The sequence below is a fragment of the Diceros bicornis genome, chromosome 17 (genome assembly GCF_020826845.1).
Source record: "Diceros bicornis minor isolate mBicDic1 chromosome 17, mDicBic1.mat.cur, whole genome shotgun sequence".
Lineage (NCBI taxonomy): Eukaryota > Metazoa > Chordata > Mammalia > Perissodactyla > Rhinocerotidae > Diceros > Diceros bicornis.
In genome coordinates, this window is record NC_080756.1 from 48,060,534 (window position 1) to 48,082,655 (window position 22,122).

The 22,122-nt window shown below is 46.3% G+C and overlaps 1 protein-coding gene across 1 annotated transcript; it reads right to left on the reverse strand.

Moving 5' to 3' along the window:
- Positions 1–3,035: 3,035 nt before the first annotated feature.
- On the reverse strand, positions 3,036–20,619 carry GPRC5A (G protein-coupled receptor class C group 5 member A). The gene is made up of 4 exons (XM_058558728.1): positions 20,327–20,619; positions 6,191–7,128; positions 4,358–4,416; positions 3,036–4,053 (listed from the first exon to the last, which is right to left on the reverse strand). The coding sequence occupies exons 2-4, from the start codon at positions 7,119–7,121 to the stop codon at positions 3,961–3,963; spliced, it is 1,083 nt and encodes a 360-aa protein (XP_058414711.1). The 5' UTR covers positions 7,122–7,128; positions 20,327–20,619; the 3' UTR covers positions 3,036–3,960.
- Between the last annotated feature and the right edge of the window lie 1,503 nt (positions 20,620–22,122).

Genomic DNA, 22,122 nt, shown 5'->3' on the forward strand with positions numbered 1-22,122 from the left:
GCACACAACAATTATTTGCAAAGTTTTCCCAAGGACTGCCTCTGAAATCTGCCATCAGAAACTGCACAGGGAGTGAGAGATTGCCTAGAGGTGTAGCAGTCCTCCCTGAGGAGAGCTATAACTTCATACACAAGAAAAGAAGAGGTGCTGGGTATGCGTTTTTGACTCCATATGGGACTCAGGGAAGTTGAAGGATTATCACACTGGCTGAGAAAATGAAGAACTCTGCCTTGCCTTGCAATCCCTCCTTAGATGGCCTACTTTCCCAAGAGGCAAATACTCATTTGTGGGGGTTGCAGGAGAGAGAGTGACCTGTGGTTAACCAGAAAATGTCAATCTTCAGCCAGCCCCTCCCCACAGTTTAGATGCAGAGAGAAGATGACTAGAGGAGAATCAGGGGAAGAAAAGGCAATTGGGGAGGCAAAGGAAAATGACAGGCATGCTTAAAATATATGGTGACCATGGTCATTTTATTTAATTCTTCACTCAAACACCCCCTTGGATAAAAGTGTCTAGGGGCTGGCCCAGCGGTGTAGTGGTTAAGTTTAGCACGCTTCTCTTTGGGGGCCGAGGTTTGCGGGTTCAGATCCCAGGCATGGATCTACACCCCTCATCAGCCATGCTGTGGCAGTGACCCACATATAAAATAGAGGAAGATTGGCACAGATGTTAGCTCAGGGCTAATCTTCCTCAGCAAGAGAAAAAAGTGTCTAAAACTGACCACGCAAGTGTTGATAGTAGAAAGAGCACAGAGCCAGAAATCTGGTCCCAGTTGTATTAACTCCAGTAGGTCTGAGTTTCCTATTCTGTAAATGAGGGCTCTGAGGAACCAACTCAAGAAGCTCTGTGCAAACCCCAGTAGCCACAGAAGGAAGTGGGCAAGGAAGGAAAAAATACTTAGGCATGGTTCAGTTCTCAGCAATAATGACGAGTCTAGAAATGAAGGAAGGAAACCCAGAATGCATAGAGGGAATGGGTTTTACTGCTGCATTTCCGGGGCCAGGCTGTACTCTGGTTTGGCACACTTTTCCTGATAAAAAGCCAATGTTTTCCCCACATAAATACTCGTGAACATTAATAACAGCAGTATATGAGACCAGGATCTGTAAGGATGCCAGACTGCATGTTGATGGGCTGGAAATACCTTGGAGAGTTTCACAGAAATAAAACCCAGGGCAACGAAACTCTGGCAGAGGAGATGGAAAGCAAATTCTTTAAAGACAGTGGGAGGGAGGACGCAAACAGCTCATACACACAAGCCTTTGAAAACGGGACGCGATTGCCTCAAGCCCACTGAATAGCTCCAGTTCCGCCTCGTGCTCTTCACAGGAAAGCAGCTTTAGATGTTTGCTTTTGAGGTCCCAATTCCCTGAGTGTTGATGCCTGAGGTTTCACCGCCATCAAGTGGAACCATGGGGTATGGCAGCAGTGGACGCCTCCTCAGCCTGAAGTGAGAGGCCCAGAGGTGACACGGTCTATTTCTCATCTGACAGTGAAAGATGAGAGATAGGTTATTGAGCTCCATTTCACTATCACCCAGTTAGTTCAAAGGAGATGCCATTTTGGTTCCCAGCCATCAATCAATTGGCATCACTCAAGGACCAGGTTGGGCTAAATTTGCACATTCCATTTCCGCCCAGGTGGAGATGTAGACTTACGGGACAGGCTTTGAAACTCTCTTCTCCAACATCATAGTGACTCTCAGATGCCAAAGCCTCCAGCCCCTGAGATGTCCCTAATTTAACAAAGAGTTTAATTATGTACAGAAGACTGGTTAGCATCCAGGGGCTGACAGGGGACAGAAGACAGGGAATGACATGGGCTGTTCAAATGGGGAACGTTCTTCTACCACCTGGCAAGAACAAGAACTCAGTGAGGTGACGGCCGACTTGTCCTAACTCTGGAGGCCACTTTATTTCTTAGAAGAGAAGCCAGTTTCCAGAGATGGGTGCCGTTTCCATGTTCCCTCCTGTTTTTGAAGAGGTTGACTTGAGGACAGCAGTCATGGGGATACAAAGGTCTGGCAGACTCTTTTCCCTAATAAGAAAGCAGATCTAGAGTATTCTGTGGCTTTACCTTTCCCTCAGCCCCCTTTGCTTGGTCGATAGACTGGAGACTGGAGGAGAGAAAAGAGGGAAGGAAATACGTATTTTTTTTGAGTGCCTACATTATGACAGATAATATACGTGAAATTATATTATTATCTCCTCACAACAAATCTCACCAGGTTATGGCCTCTTGGGAAAGACCAGAATAGTCTAGAAGAATCCAAATCATTATTTGTAATTCCCCCTTTTCAGTACAAAACTAGGCTAATGCTAGTGCAAAGTCATGAGGGAAATAATCAACCAAATCTTTGTGGAATGTGAATATCCCCCATTCAGTGTGTCATTAATTCACCTCCAACCTCACCTCACCTCTTCCCACACTGGGTTTTCCTTTTGATGAAAAGCAGAGCATCAGGCTCTTGGGAGGTAACCCCTTAACTCAGCTCCAAATCTTTAAATGTCATTCAGTTTCTGTGTACAGGGATTTCTTTTTTTTCCTTCACCAAAGAGCAATTTCCCAATGCCCTGCCCCACAGAGCTGTTCTGGGATTAAGTACATAATAATTGTTAAGTACCGTGTCTTTTCTAGGAGATATTATGAATCAATTCTGTCAAATAAGGGATCTGGATTTATCCCTTCCTATAATTAAACCTCAGGTGAATCGTGAAACTGGCTTTGAGGTCTCCTCCCGGTCTCACCAGGACTGCCAAACCCCATTCCAAGGCTGTCACTCCTCGCCTCCCTGGAGCAAAACCTCAGGGTCCATGACCCTTCCTGGCTCCTTGTCACCCTTGCCGCTCACCTCAAAAATTGGGAAAAACACACTTGTCTTAGATGTAAGGAGAAGGAGAGACACATGAAGAAGGGTCAAGTCCACACTCAGTGGAACTGAACCTTAAACTTCAGCTCCAACATGATGCCAACAGGGGAGCCAGCCATCTCTCCCTTGTGTCTAATGCCCACCATTGGTACTGATGCTGCCACAGTGAAGGAGCTGCCACCCATCTTTATTGCATCTCCAGGAGAGGAACAGTGAATAACTTATTAGACAAGGAATACTCCCCATTCGTGGACAATGCCCACTTATGGAACGCAGGAGGTGACGACAGTGTGAATCTATTTACAGAGGCGGAGGAGCACGGGGATGGGAGAAGAATTTATAGCAAGAACAGTGCACCAATCCTTCTGGCAAAGAGAAATTGGACCTGTTGACACTTGTAAGGCCCAGAGGGAGAACCCCTGGTAAAGCACAGAGGGGAGATTAGGTCTGGGGACGGACAGCAAGTTCAGGAAGGCTGTGAGAAGAGAGGGGTGACCTGTGAATTGGTGCTGGGGACACATGGAGCCCCTGCGTTAGGCAGCACCACAGAGATGAGTAAATGTACAGTGACCTTTAGCATCTCCCACCCAGGCAAGAAAGGAGGGTGCCAGTAAGTTGGCTTCCAGTGTAGCTTTAGGCGGGGCAGGGCTGAGAGACAGGCCTTGGCTATTTTTGCTCAGATGTGCAGTTCTGCTCTAGGCCAAGTGATCTGCACAAAACCAGCCTTGAGTGGAGGAGTCGGCTCCTGAAGCTGAATGAGCCAGGATTTGGTCAGATGACCAGAGCTTTAGTCACACGTCAAATGACAGGGAACAGTAAGAGGCTAACCCTGAGGTGTCTGAGACCCCACTTAAAAGAAGTATCCTAAGGATGGGACAAAGGAAAAACACTACAGTGCTGCTAAGAACTGGAGTGTAATTAGCCCCCGTCAACTCCAGAACAGAAGAACAGTGGTTGAGGCTGTCAGGGAGGCAAGGTCTTCCCATAACGTTTTGAACAGCTTCCATAGAAGACTCGGATTTAGCCCACGTCCTTTTGAATTCCCCGCTGGTTCTGCTGACTTGCTGTGTTAGTCCCACTCTTCAGAACAGTTAACTGCCATCTTTCCTTCCTTTGTAATCATTGTAAGGGCTGACATCATAATGGGCCCGTGGAATGGAGAAATCCTTTGGGGGAGTCCGATTCTAAAAAGGAAGCAACCATATTGTTAAACTCAGTCCCATTCTGGGCCATTTCAACACAACTCTAATCTGGGCAGGAGTCTAATTTTCTTCCCCTTCCCCTAAACCCTCCCCCTAACGTCCTCCCTGGGCCCTGCACTCCAGTCTTCTGTCCTAACCCCATGAGGCGGATCACAGGAAAGGAGACACGTCATCCTTTCAAGGTGGCCATCAAGGGGCTATCAGCACCATAACATCATCTATTCCCAAAGGACAAATGCTCTGGAGGCTAACACTGCTGATGAAAAGGGAGAAAGAGATCATTTACCTGAAGCTGAAAATGGGTGGAATAAGGGGCATAGGGTGTGTCACCTGGCTCTTCCTGACCTGAAACAGACAAGAGGAGCAATTAAAGCATTGGGGTCCTTTCCTTCATGCTCCCACCCGTGCTCACCCCAGCTGAGACAGTTACCAAAGCAGGACACATTATCTGTTTAATTGTCTCTCTCCCTGGTAAACTGTAAGAATCATGCAGGAACAGACTGTGTCCTCAAGCCCAGGCCCAGGCACAGGGTAAGCACAATATTGATTGAATAAATGAAAAACTAGCAGCCCATGATCACTAGGGTAACGCCTTTCTAAAACCTCACCTCATCCTAGGAGCACTTCAAAAGCACATTTGGAAGCAGTCTTTTGAGATACAGATCTGGCCAGAGATGTACCCAGAGTGACTCTCACTGAGGATTTACCCACTTCCTTAACTGCCTAACAAGGGGGAAAAAAATTATTATTTGGGGGGTGGGGGAAGGACAGAATTTATGAGCAATTATTTTTTGTATATTTGGGGGAAATCAGAGGGACTTAAACTCAGGAACAGAAGAGAAAACACGTACAATCATCATGAATACAATTTAAAGCAATCCATTTTCTCCCACCAAATTTACCTGTCCAGTTTACTCAGTAAATACCTAAACACCTATATGTAAGATGTTGTGAAGAAAATAAGGATTCACTAGAATGATTCCTGCCCTGAGGCTGACCCTGAACAGGAAGGAATATACGACCACTACACAAATAACTGGGGAATGAAACAGACTCTGATAAGAGCATTTTCAAGTCCTACAGATGGGCAGGTGGAGAGAATACTGAGGGAGACTGGGGAGTGAGTGACTCTGGAAAATGGCAACAATAAGGAAGAAGGACGCATCAGGCACAGGACAGACGCTCCTTGAGCCTAGACATGGAGGCAGGAAAATGCAGTGACTCGGTTTGTTTCATGAGAGCACAGCTTCAGTGGGGGTTGGGTTCTGGCTGTGAATAGCCTCACAAGGGCCCAGGAGAGGGACCACAGGTGCAGGGGGAAGCACCAGGAAGCTCTGCACCTCGGGCCTCAAGAGCAGAGAAAATTGTCGGCAGAGGCCCCTCTCTCCTATCCCAAACCCATGTCCCCTCCCCTGATTCGACCCAGAGATCAATGTCAATGCTGGAGGCCGATGAATTGATCCCTATGGGCAAGGGCAGTTTCTGGCCATGAGTTTAGCCTCTCTTAATTATGAGAACAAGAGCAGAGCACCTAACTACTCACAGCTCCAGGCAAGAGCAAAATCGTTTGATTCTTTTGTCTCTTTTCTTTCCCATGGGCCCAGAGACAACAATAAAATGTGGCTCTTCAGGCTAAATCAGAATCCTGAGTAACTTTATGGAGATTCCCAGTGGATAATGACCAAAGGGCTTTCTCCCTCCTCTGCTCTGTGATCACTGCAGGAAATCATGGCTTGGCTTTATGCAGTCAAATCTATCAAGGCTCCACATTTCTGGAAGGAATACCTAGTTATCTGTTATAAAAAAACACAATCTCCCCTACTTGCCTCTAAGCATTTTTCTAGTCATTCCTTTTCCATTCCTTTGCTCCATCTTTGATTCAGAGAGACCTACATGGTATTGGGTAGAAAGTACTTGATGAAGACTCCAGAGGCCAGCTTCTAGTTCTCCGTGTCTCTGACTAGCTGGGTGATTTTAAGCAAGATATGAGCCTTGGGGACCTTATCTGTTCTATCAGGGGTATGACCTGGATAACCTTGCATGTTCCTTACAGTTATAATAGCCTGTGATTCTCCCCCATCTTTCTACAAGGGATTCTCCACCCAGCCAGGCTCTGTACCTCGAGCGATTTCCTCTTGAGTGTAGGCTCTGTTCTCCACACCATAGCTCTGCTTCATGAGTTGAGGTTTACAAAGAGCATCCTCAACAGGGTAATCCATGGGGTTCTGTTGCTCTGTGAGCAGGCGAAGCTCAGGTATGATATAAAACAACAGGAAAATCCAACCATTGGCAACCAAGGCTGTGCTGAGGATGGTATCATCCCACTGGGGGCCAGGGGTAGGAATCAAGAGCAGGGTGATCCATGCCACCCAGCAGGCGATGGAGAGGAGCATGGTGAAGAAGATGTGGGTTCCGTGTCTCTTCCAGCCAGTGAAGGATCCAAAGAAGGTGAGGCAGGATGTGAGGAAGGTCAGCACCATCAAGAAGAGGACATAGATGAGCAGCATGACAAAGTCTTCATTGCGCCGAGGAGCAGAGAGCTCAGAGAAGATGGCGACGTTGGTCCTGTTCATGGTGAGGACCAGGTATTCGATAGCAATGATGTCCTGCACCAGGCTCAAGCCCACAGCCAGGCCCAGCATCATCAGCAAGGAGAGGGCCTGCCTCCCGCGGACCAGCTTTGTCAAGTTGCAAGCATGAGCCAGGAGGCAGGAGAAACAGAGCGCAAAGAGGACGCCGAAGAGGAAGAAGCGTGTGGGCCCCGTGCTGCTGTCGAGTCTGATAATGAAGGCGAAGGTCAGGCCGAAGATCCCCAGCACACCCAGGAGGAAGAGAAACTGGACTGGGAGCAATTTGCGCTTGTTGGAGTCCTGCACCTTGCTGATGAGGACCACGAGAGCGAGCATGAAGGCCACCGAGGTCACAGCCCCAACGCCGGTCAACGTTTCTAGGACGATGCCCCAAGCTTCACTCAAATCACAAAGCCTGTGGTATCTGTAGTCCAGGCTGCTGCGGCAACCACGGGGGGCACTGGAGGTTGTTGTGGCCATTCTGGTCCTGCATGAGAGCAAAGGTGGGGAGGGGTGTGAATCTCCTAACAAACTCGGGCACGGAGGACCGAAGCAGAGTAGCAAAACATCTTGTATGTTCAGGCAGGGTTTTGCTCTTCAACTTACTACGTTAGATAAAGCTACTAACTTTTTTCTTCACCTCTTGTGGCAAATTCTAAAGGCTGATGAAGGGAAGGAACAAATCTCATACCTCCCTCCCCGCAATTTAACTATATTAATATTTACCCGGAAGGCAGAGGACCCAGTGCTCTGTTGAGGGGTTTCAGAGCCTCATTTCAAAAAATATGTCACAAATAATTTGCCAGCGTTTCTGATATTTTGGGCCAGTATTTTCTTAGGAATTAGTGAACATGGAAATATCTGAGCTTAAAGTTAAGACTTTAATCATAATTTACCAGTCTCAAGATTTTTTCCATCTTTGGCCCTGTTTCAGACATTATTTGAGAGCATCCCATTCTCTGGAGGATAAGAGGAGTTATCTGAATTGTAGATTTCTCTACAGAAGGTCAAACATTCACTTTTCAGCCACGGGATCCTCTTCTTCAGCAATGCTGTCACATAGTAGAAGGACTTTTTCCCTCCTTATGGTTTGTAAGGATGGCTCTACTAATTCCAAAAAGTGAAGGAAGGAGTTTTCCCTGTCACAACGAGCTCTTTTGTTTTTTGGTGAGGAAGATCAGCCCCGAGCTAATATCCATGCCAATCCTCCTCATTTTGCTGAGGAAGACTGGCCCTGAGCTAACATCTGTGCCCACCTTCCTCCTCTTTATGTAGGACACCGCCACAGCAGGGCCTGACAAGCGGTGTCTCGGTGCGCGCCCGAGATCCAAACCCAGGCCACCAGCAGCAGAGAGCACGCACTTAACCACTACACCAAGGAGCCGGCCCTCACAGTGAGCTCTTAATGAGCTACCTGAAGGAGGCAAGTCCCAGATGACACAAAAAACAGCAGGGAATCCAACAAAAAATATTACCAATAGCTAACACTCATTTTTACCTTGGATCAGAAACTCTTCTAATAATCTTTCATATATATGAATTAGTTTAATTTCATAGTAACTCTATGAGGTAAAAATTATTATCCCTATTTTACAGATGAGGAAACTGAGGCAGAGAGAGGTTATGTTACTTGCCCAACATCATACAGCCAGGAAATAGCAGAGGCAGGATTTGAATGCAGGTTATCTGGCTCTAGGATCCATGCTCTTAATTACTATCGGTACTCTCTCTAAAGTGAGTTCTAATTGGCCTTAAAATGCAATCTGAGATATTCTCATTTTCCCTCTCTCTTTCTCCTTCTCTCCCTCATCAGAAGCCCCATAAACCAACTCTGTTTATGGTCCTGATTCCACTCTCTTAGTTCAGCCCCACAAAGAATAGGAGCTCCCTGGTGATAGATGATCCACAAAGCAGGTAATCTACTCACCAACTCGGGCATAATCAGACACTGACTGGATGGATGGCAGCATACTTCCTATATAGCTGTCCTTCATCTCCCAGCTCTGCTGCCTTCTCTGCTCCCACAACCTCCATGTCAATGTTAGACCCAGCTGATTTCCCAAACCCCATGAAATCTAATTCCTAAGGATTCAGGGCACACAAGGGAAGATAAGTTGGAAAGTTGGAAGAGTGAAAAGGAGTTTGTACATTTCCTCAAAATGGATGGTTCTCAAATTCCCAAGACAATGTCAGGTAAGATGCTAAAATTCAAAATTGCTATGGTTTTAACAGTTTCTCAACAAACTATAATTTTTTCCTGAATTATTTTACTGTTTATGTTTCTACGACCCTATTCCTTTTGTTTTGTTGTATGCTATATGTGCAAGGAATTTTTTTTTTTTACTTTAGGTTTTCTTTTCCTTATAGGATTGCTTACTCAACAGTGAAAAGTTTGGTTTTTGTTTTTGTCTTTTTTTGGTGAGGAAGATTGTCGCTGAGCTAACATCTGTGCCAGCCTTCCTCTATTTTGTATATGGGATGCCACCACAGCATGGCTTGATGAGCAGTGTGTAGGTCCATGCCCGGGATCCAAACTCATGAACCCTGGGCTGCCAAAGCGGAGCTCACAAACTTAACCACTATGCCAGTGGGCCGGCCCCAACAATGAAAAGTTTTGAATTGACTAGAAGAGAAATATGGTCCAGGGAGAGTGCACAGTTAGAGGAAGAGGAGGCTCACTGAGGCCCTGCCATAGAAAAGCACCAGGAAAGATCTCGGCCTCCTCTAGTGCCAAATAGGGAGAGAATGTGCAGGAAGAAATCAGAAAGAAGGGGAATGGGCAGGATTGGAAAGCAGGAAAAGGTATAAAACATCCACTGAATCCTGCCTCTTTCCTTTTGAGCAGGAAAAAAGCTCAGAATATCTTCACCACATACTCGTAAATGCTTATAAACGAGATTTCTCTGGCCCTTCCTAAGGTGTACCGACCACTATGGGGTGCTGTGATCAACCCAAGAAAAAAAGAACACCTCCCTTCTCCTTCCATCCTGGCTCTTCAAGATCAAGTCACAAGGCAGAGAACAGCACAGTGGAGACAAAATGAACCATCGCTCGCTGACTATGGAGGGCAAATGAGCATCCTCCTCAATGTAGACGGAATTCAAACCCCTGCTGCCCTTAAAGATGCAAAATCATCTTTTCAATTCCATGAGATAGTCATCTTACCAGAATTACTTCATTCACATAGCAATTGGGGGAAATTATATATATGTAATGTGTGTATGTACATGTATATGTACGTATATATGTATATGTATATATATGCAATATAAAACATGCATATGTAAATTAATATTATGTATATGTTAGAATATTAATGTGTGGGATGTTAGAATAAAATAACACCAGATATAGCTTAAATCTATCTTCCTAACTTTTTAATGAAATTTGCTTCTCCAAGCTAAACTTTGTATTATAGAGTCATTCATTCAACAAATATTTACTGAGCGCCACTATGTGCTAACCACTACTCTAGATACTCAATGGTAAATAGGAAAACAGACATGTTTCCTGCCATAGTAGAAGAGACAGACAGACAGACATAATCTGCCACTACTGCCACAGCCTTCCCACAGCCTTCCCTCACCTGGGGTCTGTCACCTGCCTTCTATCCCACAGAAATTACACCAGTCATCCCTACCTCATGCAGAGCACAGAGCAAACAATGGTTTATGTTCCACCTCTACAGGGCAGTGCAGAACGAGAAACAGGAGGAAAAAGAAAGGCAAATGTGGGGCCGGCCCAGTGGTGCAGCAGTTAAGTTCAGGCACTCTGCTTCAGCGGCCCAGGGTTCGCAGGTTCGGATCCCAGGCGTGGACGTACACACCACTCATCAAGCCATGCTGTGGCAGTGTCCCACATACAAAATAGAGGAAGATGGGCACGGAGGTTAGGTCAGGGCCAATCTTTCTCAGAAAGAAGAGGAAGAGTGGCAACGGATGGTAGCTCAGGGCCAATCTCCCTCACCAAAAAAAAAAAAAGAAAGGCAAATGAGCTTCAGATACAGCCAGCCACTGAAATACAAATACCCAAAGTCTGATATATATGCCTGGCCTACAAATGTCACTCTGTGGTGGTGTGGGGAAGGGAGGTGGGGAGGGCATTTCCTTGTCTATGCCATGAATACAGAGGAGGAAGAACTCTGTCTAATTCAAGGGCAGCCCGGACAAGCGAAGGGACCCAGGCTCTGTGCACTTCATCTTCATTCACCTTCCCCTCTTCACTTCACTCCCTCCCAGATTAATCATAAGGGTGGTGTCCAGCTGGAAAGGTTTTTCTCTCATCCTCCCTGCCCCTCCCTGCCAACTGCTCCTTCCTACCCCTCAAAACAATGCTGTTTGTTGACAAGTGGTTGTTATCATACTTACCTGATCATTATGAAGGACTTCGACCCTGATGACTCTAAAAGTGACAAAGGTTGATGATGTTTCTGCCTCAAGGACAGTTCCAGTGCTGGACAAAGGGACAGGAAGGCAGAGACCTCCTGCCCCCAACTTGGACCTCTAGGCCCCTCCCTTCTGGTGCAGCTGTGCGAGAGGGGGCTGTGTCCCAGTGCCTCCTGACACCCACAGACCCAGGACCGGCAGGAGCCATGGGCAGTGCGTGTGTAGAGGGGAGAAAAACAATTTCCTCCAATTTCCCCTCCACCTCCCACCCCCAGTCGTGCAGGGAGATGGACACACAGCCCCTGAACTGTCTTTAAAAGACTGTTTTTCAAAAAATGTTTATATTCTTATTATAGAAATTTTCAAGCGTACTCAAAAATAAAGAGAGTAGTATAATGGAGGCCCGTGTACTCATCACTTGATTTCAAAAATTATCAATATATAGCCAATTTTGCTTCATCTACCTCCCCCACCCCACTTGCGAGATTATTTTTAAGCAAATCCCGGACATCATATCATTTTTGGCTTAAACACTTCAGTGTGTACCTCTAAAAGATAAAACTCCTGTTTAACTTAACCATGCTTTAAAAATTAACAATAATCCTTTAATATCAAGTATCCAGTTAGGGTTCATATTTCCCAATTCTTTCATAACTGTCTTTTTAAAAACTTCTTAGTAAATATTTTTTCATCTGAGCGACTAATTTTTTTGGAATTATCCTTCTTAATTCACCTCTGTTAGCCCTCCTCCACCCCTTCCCCAGCATGACAGGGATGACACAACAGGTCTAAAATGTCCTCAGTACACTGAATTTTAGTGAGAGGAAAGTAAAACTCACCAGACTCATGATCAAGCAGGTCTGTACTGAGAAGGTGCTGTGTTGCCCAGGGAATGGCCCAGATGAGGAAAAGAATCAGAAAGGTGAGTGGGGGAGAAGGACAGGTTTCTGACAAGCTGACCAGGACTTCTAGAAAGCAGGGTTTGAGGAGGCAAAGGGAAGCAATCAGCATTTGAGCGTGTAAACTGCCGGGAGCTAGAGAAACAGTCTCGGAGAGGAAACTAAAGGCTGGAGCAAGAAAGAGAACATGGAATGAGGCGAGTGGTTATGTGGACATCGTCTGTAACCAAAGTCAAGGGCAGAAACTAGGGTCTGACCGAGAAAGGACTCGCTCCGACAAAGACCAAACAGGGGTGGAAAGAAACAATTTACTCGTTGATTGCTCTGAATGCGGGCGAAGGTCTCATAACTCATTCTCACCACGGGTCCGGGCCGGTTGTATGCACTTTACTCCTTTAACCTTCACAACCACCTTATGATATAGCTCATATTACTATTAGACCTGTCCTACAATGGCAGCAATTGAGGCACAAGGTGACTGACTCACCTAAGTCACACAGCTGGTAAGTGGAAGGGCCAGGATTCGAACCCGAATTCTAACTCCAACATCACAGGTCTTAACACAACCCCATATGGCCCCTTTGTCTGGCAAGAAGAACTTTAAAGCCAGGAGGGACCCCCCACTTAGAAATGAGGGTGACTACATCAGCACTAGGTTGCCCCTTTGGCTTTGAGCATGGGTTAAATCCGCTGAGGAGCACAGCCTACCCTGTGAGTTGCTCTAACTGTTCAGAGTTATGCATCCCCTCAAATTCCTACGTGGTAAGGAAAGGACTGTATTCACAGACTGCCGAGTGTGCTCTGCCACAGTAGAGAGGGCAGGAAAGATGGTCCTGAAGGAGAAGATGAGAAAGTGGGGCAGGAGGCATCCCAGGGGTCTCCCCATTTGGGAACCCAAGGCAGTGGCACTAAAAGCCAACTTCAGATCTACCACTGTGTTGGGAAACGGCCTAAGAAATTCCTATCCCACATTAGTAAACCCATCATCCATAGCCTATCAATTCCGCCTCTTCAATATCTCTTGAATCTGCCCACTTCTCCCGCCCTAAGTCAGCCCACCATCATCTCTACTTGGACCACTTCAGAAGCCCGACCTCTCTGTCTCCAGGCTTGGCATCTCCAAGCTTCTCTACTTGCAGCCAGAGGAAAGAGCCATAAACCTGCACAAAATATAAGGCTCTGCATCCTCAGGCCCTGCCTGCCTCTCCAGCCTCTCCAACCTCATGCCTCCCCACACCCTCCTCCTCGTCCCCAATATGTGGACTTCTTATTACTCCTCCAAACAAGCCCTGCTGTCTCACTTCAAACATGCTGTCCCATCTGGGCGGAACATCCTCCCTCCTTCCCCCCATTAGCCACCCCCTTCATTTGACTTAAAGGTCCCTTCGTCCAGGCTGCTTTCCTTGATGCCCAAATCTGGTGAGAGACACATCCCATGAATTCCCAGAGAACCTCTGTGTTTCCTACCATAGCACTTATCACGCGGCCCGAAATGCCTGTTGCTAAGCCTTATCTCCCTCTGGACTCAAAGGCTCTGTGAAGGTGGGGACTGAGTTGTTAAGTGTTTCTCCCCAGCCTAGTGTTTGTCTTCTAGCCTAGTGCCTGACACAGGGTAAGGACCTAACCAGGGTGGATGAGTGAGCATATGGAGAGAAGTGGAGTCCTGTGGGGGCGGGGGGCTGCTCGTGACAGGGTGGGGTGGGTTGTACCTGGTTTCCTCGCAAGCCCCCTGTGTGCTGTCCTTAGTTCTAACCCCCACTTGCTCCCATCCTCCTCCTCACGCGGCCTATCTAAAATCGCACTGGGTCCAAGGTTAGGAACTCTGGGCCATGTCTGGAACCCTGCTGCTATCTCAGTGACTCCAGGTGTCTCCCAGAAGAGCCTGAATCCTGAGGTTTTCCCAGGAAGCAGAGAAGAATTTGCTAGAATCCAGTCATACGCTCCCACCCAGTTCCCTGATGACTAACCCTGCACTTGGAGGAAGTTGGTGAGGCGTTAGTGTGCGTAGCCTCTGGCCTGGGACATGACAAAAGGACTTTGGGTCATAAGGGTGAGACCCCCTTCTCTTATGACAGCCACTAACAGAGCTAACTACCCGCTGTCCGGTAATCCAACGGCACCCACAGCGGAGACCCTGAAATCACTTGGCGCTGCCCTAAACCCTTCTAGAATGAGTCGGAGCATGACCGTGTCCAAAGGTTAAGACAAAAACAGAAAGAGGGAAAGGAAGAACAAGGGAAGGGGAGGCCAGGGGAGGAGAGGCAGGCAGGGAGGGCAGAAGGGAGCGCGAGTCACTTATCGGGCGCAATTCCAAGCCCTCTCTTATCCACCCCATCAGGAGGAAGGGGTGTCAGCTGCCTCAATGTGTGTGGACACTACCTCCTGGAACCTCCATCCTCTCCTCTGTAAAGTGAGGGCGGGTGCTGAACTAGGTGGTCTGCGCCCATGTCCAGCTCCACCGTTCATCCCTCTGGGGAGCTCCTTGTAGACAATTTCCACATCTCTTCCTGCCTCCCCTTCATCCTCCTTCTTGCCCCATCTCCTGTCATTAAAAGAATATGTGCCACAAACTCTTAACCAAACCCCAAACCAGGGCTGGAGGTGAGACTGAAGGGTCTGAGCGCAGGTCAGGGATGGGGACAGCCGGGGAACGCTCCCCTGCAGGACAAAGCCACGGGGTTGTGGAGCAGTACTGACCCTCGACGTCCTTGACCAACACACGGCATTGACCGGTACGCAAGGACAAACGCCAGCATTTAGTGGGTCTCCCAGCTCCTTGTTTTCAATGTCCGAGACTCCTCTGTTCCCAGAAAGGTGGGAAGGGTGTCTGGAGTTGCTTATGCCTAGTCCTAGAAGGTGGCCCAAGCTGGCTGCATGCGGCCCTCCCAGAGGGTGTGAACATGAATTCCCCTGGGGCCCCGAACCCTGCCAAAAGCTGATCTTAACTTCCTCCTGATGAGATTTCTCTCACTCCGTCATCTAAAAATGAAGAGGACAATCCCTCCCTCTTAGGAACTGCCTGGGGAATGATATGAAATAACTTACACGTTTGATGAAGCTGAGCCTTCACGCCATTCCAGCCAGGACAATTTGTGATTTTCTAGCATTTTAATTTTCTCTCTATTCTTGAATTGCCACATTCAATCAGTAGTAATAACAATAGTCATAATATAATTATGAATAAAAATAACGATGGCTACTGCCTCATACTGAGTCCTCTTGTGAGCCACGCATGATGCTATTATATGTTTTTATACGTATTCTCTCACTTACATGCTTTTACATCTATTATCTCATTTAATATTCCTACAACCCATTTGAGAGGTGAGAAGACTGAGTCTTAGAGAGAGGAAGTTCCATGTTCAATGTCACACAGTTGGAAGGAATATCCCTTTATGTGTAGTCGATCATAATTTAATCTTTCATTTTATCTCTAAATCACTGTTATGATCTCTGAAGCTTTTCTCCCTGACTCCAGCCTCTCTTTATTCAAACCACCTTCTCAAGAAGTCTCCAAAGCAAGCAGTCCTACATTCAGTCAATCTTTCTGTCAATCAACAAACATTTAAGTGCAGATTTTGTGTCAGGTACTATGTCAAGTATACAAGTCACACAGACCAAAAGTGTGGCTGCTGCCCCTGAGGGGACCAATAGAGTCACATTTACATACAAATAAGGAGTTACAAAGTGTGCAGGGAATGCTGAGGGCATGGAAAACAGTGACCTATTCTACCTAACAGAGAAAAAAAAAAAAAAAAAAAGCTTTAGAGAGGAGACAAGGGAGATGAGCCATGAAAGATGGACAGGTAAGGGTGGGAGATTTTTAGGAAGGCAGAAGAGACAGGGCTTGGGGAATGAAGGAGTCCAAGTTATTCCCAGATTTCTGACTTAGGCAACTGAAAGGAGCTTAGAAATACAGGCTTGTGAGGAGAGATACCAAGTTCAGCTTTGTTGAACCTAAGATGCATATGGAACAGGCAATTGGAGGTGTGCCGAAATAACAAGCGCTAAGTTCTCCTGAGAGCTTACTCTGGGCCACACACGGTTTCATTTAATCCCCACAACAACTCTATTATCATGTCCTCTTCTTACAGCTGAGGAAACTGAGGCACAGAGAAGGTAAATAACGTGCCCAAGACCACATGGCTCTTAAAACGCAGGCTCCTAGACACCAGGTAGCACTGACCCTCTGCACTTGGCCGGGCGAGTCGGAGGCTCACGAGGGGTTTGGGCTATAAGCACAGGTTGGGCCCATAGGAGGTATCTGAAGCCTCTAGAGGAGACCAGATAGCACAGGGAGCACATATGGTGAGCGAGAGGACAAGGACAAATGCATGGGGACACCATCTCATGGAAGCAGGAGTCAGCAAAGGATGTTAAAAAGAAATTGTCCGAGTTAAGTAAAAGAAGCAAACCCAGGTGGTTTCCCAGAAGCCACAGAGCAGGTGCCAAAAAAAAAAGAGGTTGATGGAGTTAAACGTTCTGAGGGGAACAGAGAAAAGAAGGCCTGGGATGGGATCTTTGGATTCAGCAGTTAAAAAGCATATTAGCCCCTTTTTGTCTGTTATAATAGATCAACCTTAAATTGAGCTTCAAGGCTTTTCTCCAACTAGTCCTCCCACCCATCTCATCAGGCCTCCCTAACTCCCCCTCCACCTCTATGCAAGGCCAGCAAATCTCCCGAGAGTATTTTCCATCTGGAAGGGAACTGGGCTCATCTAAGGCCTTTTCCAACAAAATCATGCTCTTTGCCTGAGCACATGCATTATGCTCCCAGCCAGACCCTTCCCCTCCTAGTGACAATCCACTTACCAGATTTCTTCAAAACTTGGCCCAAAACTTACCTCTATCTTGAGGTTTTTTTAAATTATTAGTCCCATCTCATTCTAAATTTGTGGGTCTCTTCACAGTTTTTACTGAGTACTTCTTGGCACCAAGTTTTTCCATATACGTGTTATATATTATACATAAATATCAGTGCTGAGTCGCCTATCAGATAACAACCTTCCTAAGGAAACAGAGCAAACCTTCTATTTGTTGGTATCCCCTCACTATGTGCTCTGCACAGTGGCTGCGGAGCAAATATTCTGGACTAAGACTGACTGCTGAATATTTATTCAAAGCAATTATTTATTAGCAAGTGTGAGTAATGGGGAGGAAGAATTTTTGAAGATTAATATGTGCTGATGCCAATCCTCATAGTTTTATCTAGACTGAATTCTAAGACAAGGGTGGAGTCCACAGAATAAATGGAAAATGTCTACAGGGAAATCTCCAGAATCCCCTATTCTGGGTAGCCATCCGAATTCTGATGACATAAAAGTGACGCATCATGGCAACAGCTTATGAATAATATCTGAATAACATCACTGAATTGAGTTTCTATGTAGTAACTGAGAGAAAATAAATCATCACACCACCACAGGCAGATCTAAACAAGTATAGCAACAGTGTTCATCCTAATTTTTTCACTTTGGGGTAGTTCCCTGGGGGTATTGCCATCTTTCTCTATTCCAAACAAAGCATGTGAATTTTAGATTAATGTAAAATAAATTACTGCAATATAAAATAAAATACTGGAAATTATTTTCTTAAAAAACTTAAGATTTTGAGTGAAACTTCCAAATCTCTTAGGCCTAAAATTTTAAAAAATGAAATTTCCAGAAAATAGGTAGATAAAGTAAAGTCCTCTACTGGTATACCATCTCAAAGCTCTCAAACACACGTTCCTTTAAGTTATTTTATTTCAACATATAAAGGTAACATATTCATGTTTGATCCAACAAGTCCAAAGCTAAACTTACCATCTCTCCTTACAAGCCTGTATTTCTAATCCCTGAGAATGGCACTGCCATCCACTCAGGCCTAGTAGATCTAAAAATACAATATAGCCTATTTAATGTGGGAGAAGATGGAGAGAGCAGACCACATGGCCAAAAATTAGATGACAACAGCAAGTAACTATTATTACAATAAATGTAAATGGTTACTTTTTTATTTTGAAAAAAAACTAAACTATACTATACATATAAGAACCTCACCTAAAACAACAGGATTCAGAAAAGTTGAAAGCAAAAGGAAGAAAAAATTAAAATAAATGCAAAAAAAGCAATAATAATAGATAATGTTTATTTACCAGGCATTATGTATCAGGTACAAAGTTAAATAGCTTGCTCAAGGTAAGAAAATTAAGAGTTGAAGTATTAATATCACACAAGTTTAGTCAAGGCAAAAAGGTATTATATGGACCAAAAAGCTTGCTTTATAATAATTAGGGATATGCCACATTAAAGATACAACCATCATAAACTTTTATGCACTGAATAATATAGCACCAAAATACAAAAAAACAAAAACCACCAGAAATACAAAGAGAAATAAAAAGAAATACTATATTTATGGGAGACTTTAACACTTCTTTATCAGATAAAATAAACAAAATGAATAATATGGTAATTTTTTATAAATATTCTATGGATACTTTGATTGAAATATTCTCTATCTTCATATCTTATTAGATCTCCATTATTAATCATATAATTCAGATCCTCTCTATCTGTGATCAGCAAACATTTTCTGTAAAGGGTAGATAATAAGTAGTTTAGGCTTTGCAGGTCATACATTTGTAGCTGAAAGCAGCTACAGATAATACATAGACAAATGAGCATGCTGTGTTTAGATAAAATTTTATTTACAAAAAGAGGCTGTAGGATGTTTTTGGCCAAGGACCTAGTTTACTGACCCCTGCTCTATAGGACTGCTTCTATTGAAGTGGTCATGGATCATTTACAAAAAAAGCATATTTTAGATCACAAAAAAAATCTAAAATTCCAAAATAAGAAATGTACAGACTATATATCCTGACCACAAGGCAATAAAAATAGGGATAAAAGTAGAAACGAACACACCACACTACTTAGAAAATCTGAGCCCCCTCAAGTGAAAATACTATTCAATTCATTGTTTTTAAAAGTCCTCTTATACCAACACATCATTTCCTGTCCATTTCCTCAACTCACTCAGTGGATTTTTAAATAGCAGTGGACCTGAAGACAAACTCCCAGAATGAGAAGAATAAAATCACACAGTCAAAATTTTTCTTCACACCCTGTTATCTTCAATTCCCAGGAAGGAGTGGAATACAAAGAAGCCAGCTCCAAAGAGGACTCCAAAGGGGACACGTGCAGATACAGAGGGGCTAGAATCTCAATCCTGGAAAGGGGCTGGGGGTCTTTACAAGAGTCTTTAGGTGGAACTCAAGGCCCAGGCCCTCGCCTCCTCACGGTTACATGGTCCTGCAGAGCCAGGATGGAAATCAGGCTTCCTGACTCCAGGTTGAGAGCTCTTCCCAGGAATGTTCTGATCATTCTGAGTTCTGCTCATTCTGATCTACCCTTGGAGCATACACCTCTCCACATTTTGGGAGGAGCCTTTCTGTCTCCTAGGTAACACCTCTGCTGACCCTTCCTGCCCCTCATTCCTTCCCTCTCCTAGTAGCAGCCAGCACACAGACCTGGAGGGTGGGGTTCTGGCCCACTGTATCTGAAGTGGTGCAGGTATTCCCCTTCAGAACAAGCCCACAGCAGTGGCTGATTCTACCAAACCCTGCAACAGGTGTGGTGTTTACAAACCCTCTGAGGAAGAAAGCAGCCTGGAAAGAAGTCAGGCATGGAAAGTCCTTCAAATTCCTCGACCCTGAGCAGGCTTCACCTGAGTGCTACCCCGTCCTTCCCCCGTGGATGTTTAAGGGACCATCTTGGAGACCTTTGGGGCCATTCCCAAGTCCTATCTAGCTTCCATCTGCCCTGGTTTCCTGAGCAACTCAAGGAACAGCAGAGGAGGGAATGCTGTACCTGATCGCCCCACCTCACCTCAAGGGAAGCGGTGGCTTCTAGAACCTACTTCCCAAAATTCAGAACGGCAGGCTTGTTGTGGAAGGATAAAATAAATCGAAACTTTTCAGTATCTGAGGGTAAAGTAACAGGTGTCAGCACTCCCTCCTCCTGCCCGGCCACCCCATCACACCCCTCTGCACCCCAGTCCCTTCCCTTCCTCCAAGATCTGTCTCCCTCTTTTCCTCTAGAATGATCCCAGAACTGTTCACTCGCCTGGCCAGGATTCCATCTACTGAGAGTTTGTACAATGTGTCTGAGCAGAAACCATCATCCTGATTATCTTTGAGCTTTCCGCCTCTATCTTACCCCGGGAAGCCGAGGAAAAAACTTCTGAGTTGAGTTAAACTACAGGAATTTCTTTCTTGGAACTTTTTTTCTCATAGCCAGCTGTAGCCCCATGACCAGGATTTCCCTCCTCTTGTATCCCGCCCCTCCCAACGCCGCACTCCCCCCAGGATTTAAATGCAGAGGCCGGGCGCGCTCGGGGCTCGGTGCGCCTCACTTACCCTGGCGCCTTCTCTTTGGTCCGTGAATTTGCGCTGCTTCCCGCGCGTAAGAGGCTGCTCGGGGGAGCCTGCGGGCGGAGATCCCGCCCTCGCCGCGTGCAGCCGTTATAAAGGCGCCTGTCGTCGGAGGGAGGGAGCGAGCGAGGGGGTGAGCGGAGGGACAAGGGGCGGGAGAGGGTCAGGGGGAGAGGACACGCCTATTCCAGTTCCACGGGACTGCGTGCTGTTATGAAAATAGAGTCCCCGAGCCAGGAATGAACCCAAAGCCGCCTGACGTCAACGGCACAGTCACCTCTAAAATAGGTGGTGGGGAGGGGACCCACCTCGGCCCTGCCCAGCGCTTCGACTCCTCGGAGAGGCAGGCGCGCGCTGGTCCCAGAACAATGGGTTATAGGGGCCAGAGGGGACCGCTCCTTATCAGTGCTGCAGGCTGTCACCTCCGGGTAGGAGCCACACCCGCCCTCCCCGCCGGGCACTCCTGTCCGACAAGGGCAAGGGCTAGCCAGGTTGAAGCTCCTCTGTTAATGCCACAGGGTGTGTGTGTATGTGTGTGTGTGTGAGAATAGGTCGGAGAGCTGACCCCTGTGTGTGTGTGTGTGTGTGTGTGTGTGTGTGTGAATAGGACGGAGAGCTGACCCCAAGTGACCCTGCCTCCCCTGCATGGGAAAAGCCAGCTTTTCTCAACTTTTCCCGTTAGTTTAGCCTCTCTCTCCATCACTCTCCCCTCACCAGTGCAGGACGGGAAGCCAGGCTCCAGGAGGGAGGAGGTGGCCACCCTCTTGGGCCTCCCTTCTCGGGGCTCCCCAGCCAAAGCTGGGTAAAAGCCAAGGAAAACTTTCTTGCAGGGTCCAGGGTTAGCTCCCCAGCTGTGCTTGTCAGAACTGTGCTCTGATGAGCATCATTAGTGCTGCCCCAGGGCTGAGAGCGTTATCTCGCGACTTCCCTAACTACCTCTCTTCAAGCCTTGACAATGCAAGTTGATGAGAATGGGGACGCCAGATAAAATTATTAAATGAAGGAATTTGCCTTTGGCGTCTGGTTCCTGCTCCCTCCACTGTCCACTTCTCTTCCATTATCAAGCCAATCCTACTGAAACCTGTCTTTGTTTACTGGTCAAACAATCCTTAAGTGGCTGCCCCCTCTGTGTCAGGGCCTGGGCAAGGCTCTACCCCACTGCCTTGGGGGAGGGAGGCTCCGTGCTTTTAAGGTGAGGATCAGCGCACCTGGTAACTGCCTGTGTTACTATGCATGTGACTTATTGGGGGGAGGCCTGGGGTTCCCCAGCGGTCTCCTCACTTCTCTGCACACCCCAAGTTTCCAAAGTCTAATGTGCGTAACTTTCTGGAGACAATGCCTCCACCTTTGTTAGGTTTTTATTTCACTCCCAAGAAACCCCAATGTCTTAAGCCTTGGAACACTTCCCTTGAAGTCTACAGACAAGGGATCTGTAAGTCTACCTGCTCCCTTCCCGGGGCTCCCGGGTGTGTGTGTGTGTGTGTGTGTAGAGGTGAAACTGAGAGATTGGTGGGAACAGGAAATGACAGTGCTTTTTAGTGTGTACCATCTGCTAAAGTCAGGTCTCCTCTCTGGACGTCAGTTTTCTCATATGTTAAAGGAGGAAGTTGAACTAGACCAGCCTTTTCCAACAGATCTAGAATTCAAGCCAGGAATGCGAGCCACATATGTAATGTTAAATTTTCTAGCAGCCACACTAAAAGAAGCAAAAAGAAACAGGTGAATTAATTTTAATAATACATTTTATTTAACCCAAGAGATCCCAAACATTATCATTTCAA

Bases quoted from the DNA above. Each gene is read 5' to 3' on its own strand.
- GPRC5A (XM_058558728.1), bottom strand. From the start codon at position 7,121: ATGGCCACAACAACCTCCAGTGCCCCCCGTGGTTGCCGCAGCAGCCTG. The intron at 4,417-6,190 runs GTACAGAGCCTG...TGTCTGTTTCAG, and splicing joins TCAAGAGGAAATCGCTCGAG to GTCAGGAAGAGCCAGGTGAC. The intron at 4,054-4,357 runs GTAAATGATCTC...CTTCCTTTTTAG, and splicing joins CCACCCATTTTCAGCTTCAG to AATCGGACTCCCCCAAAGGA.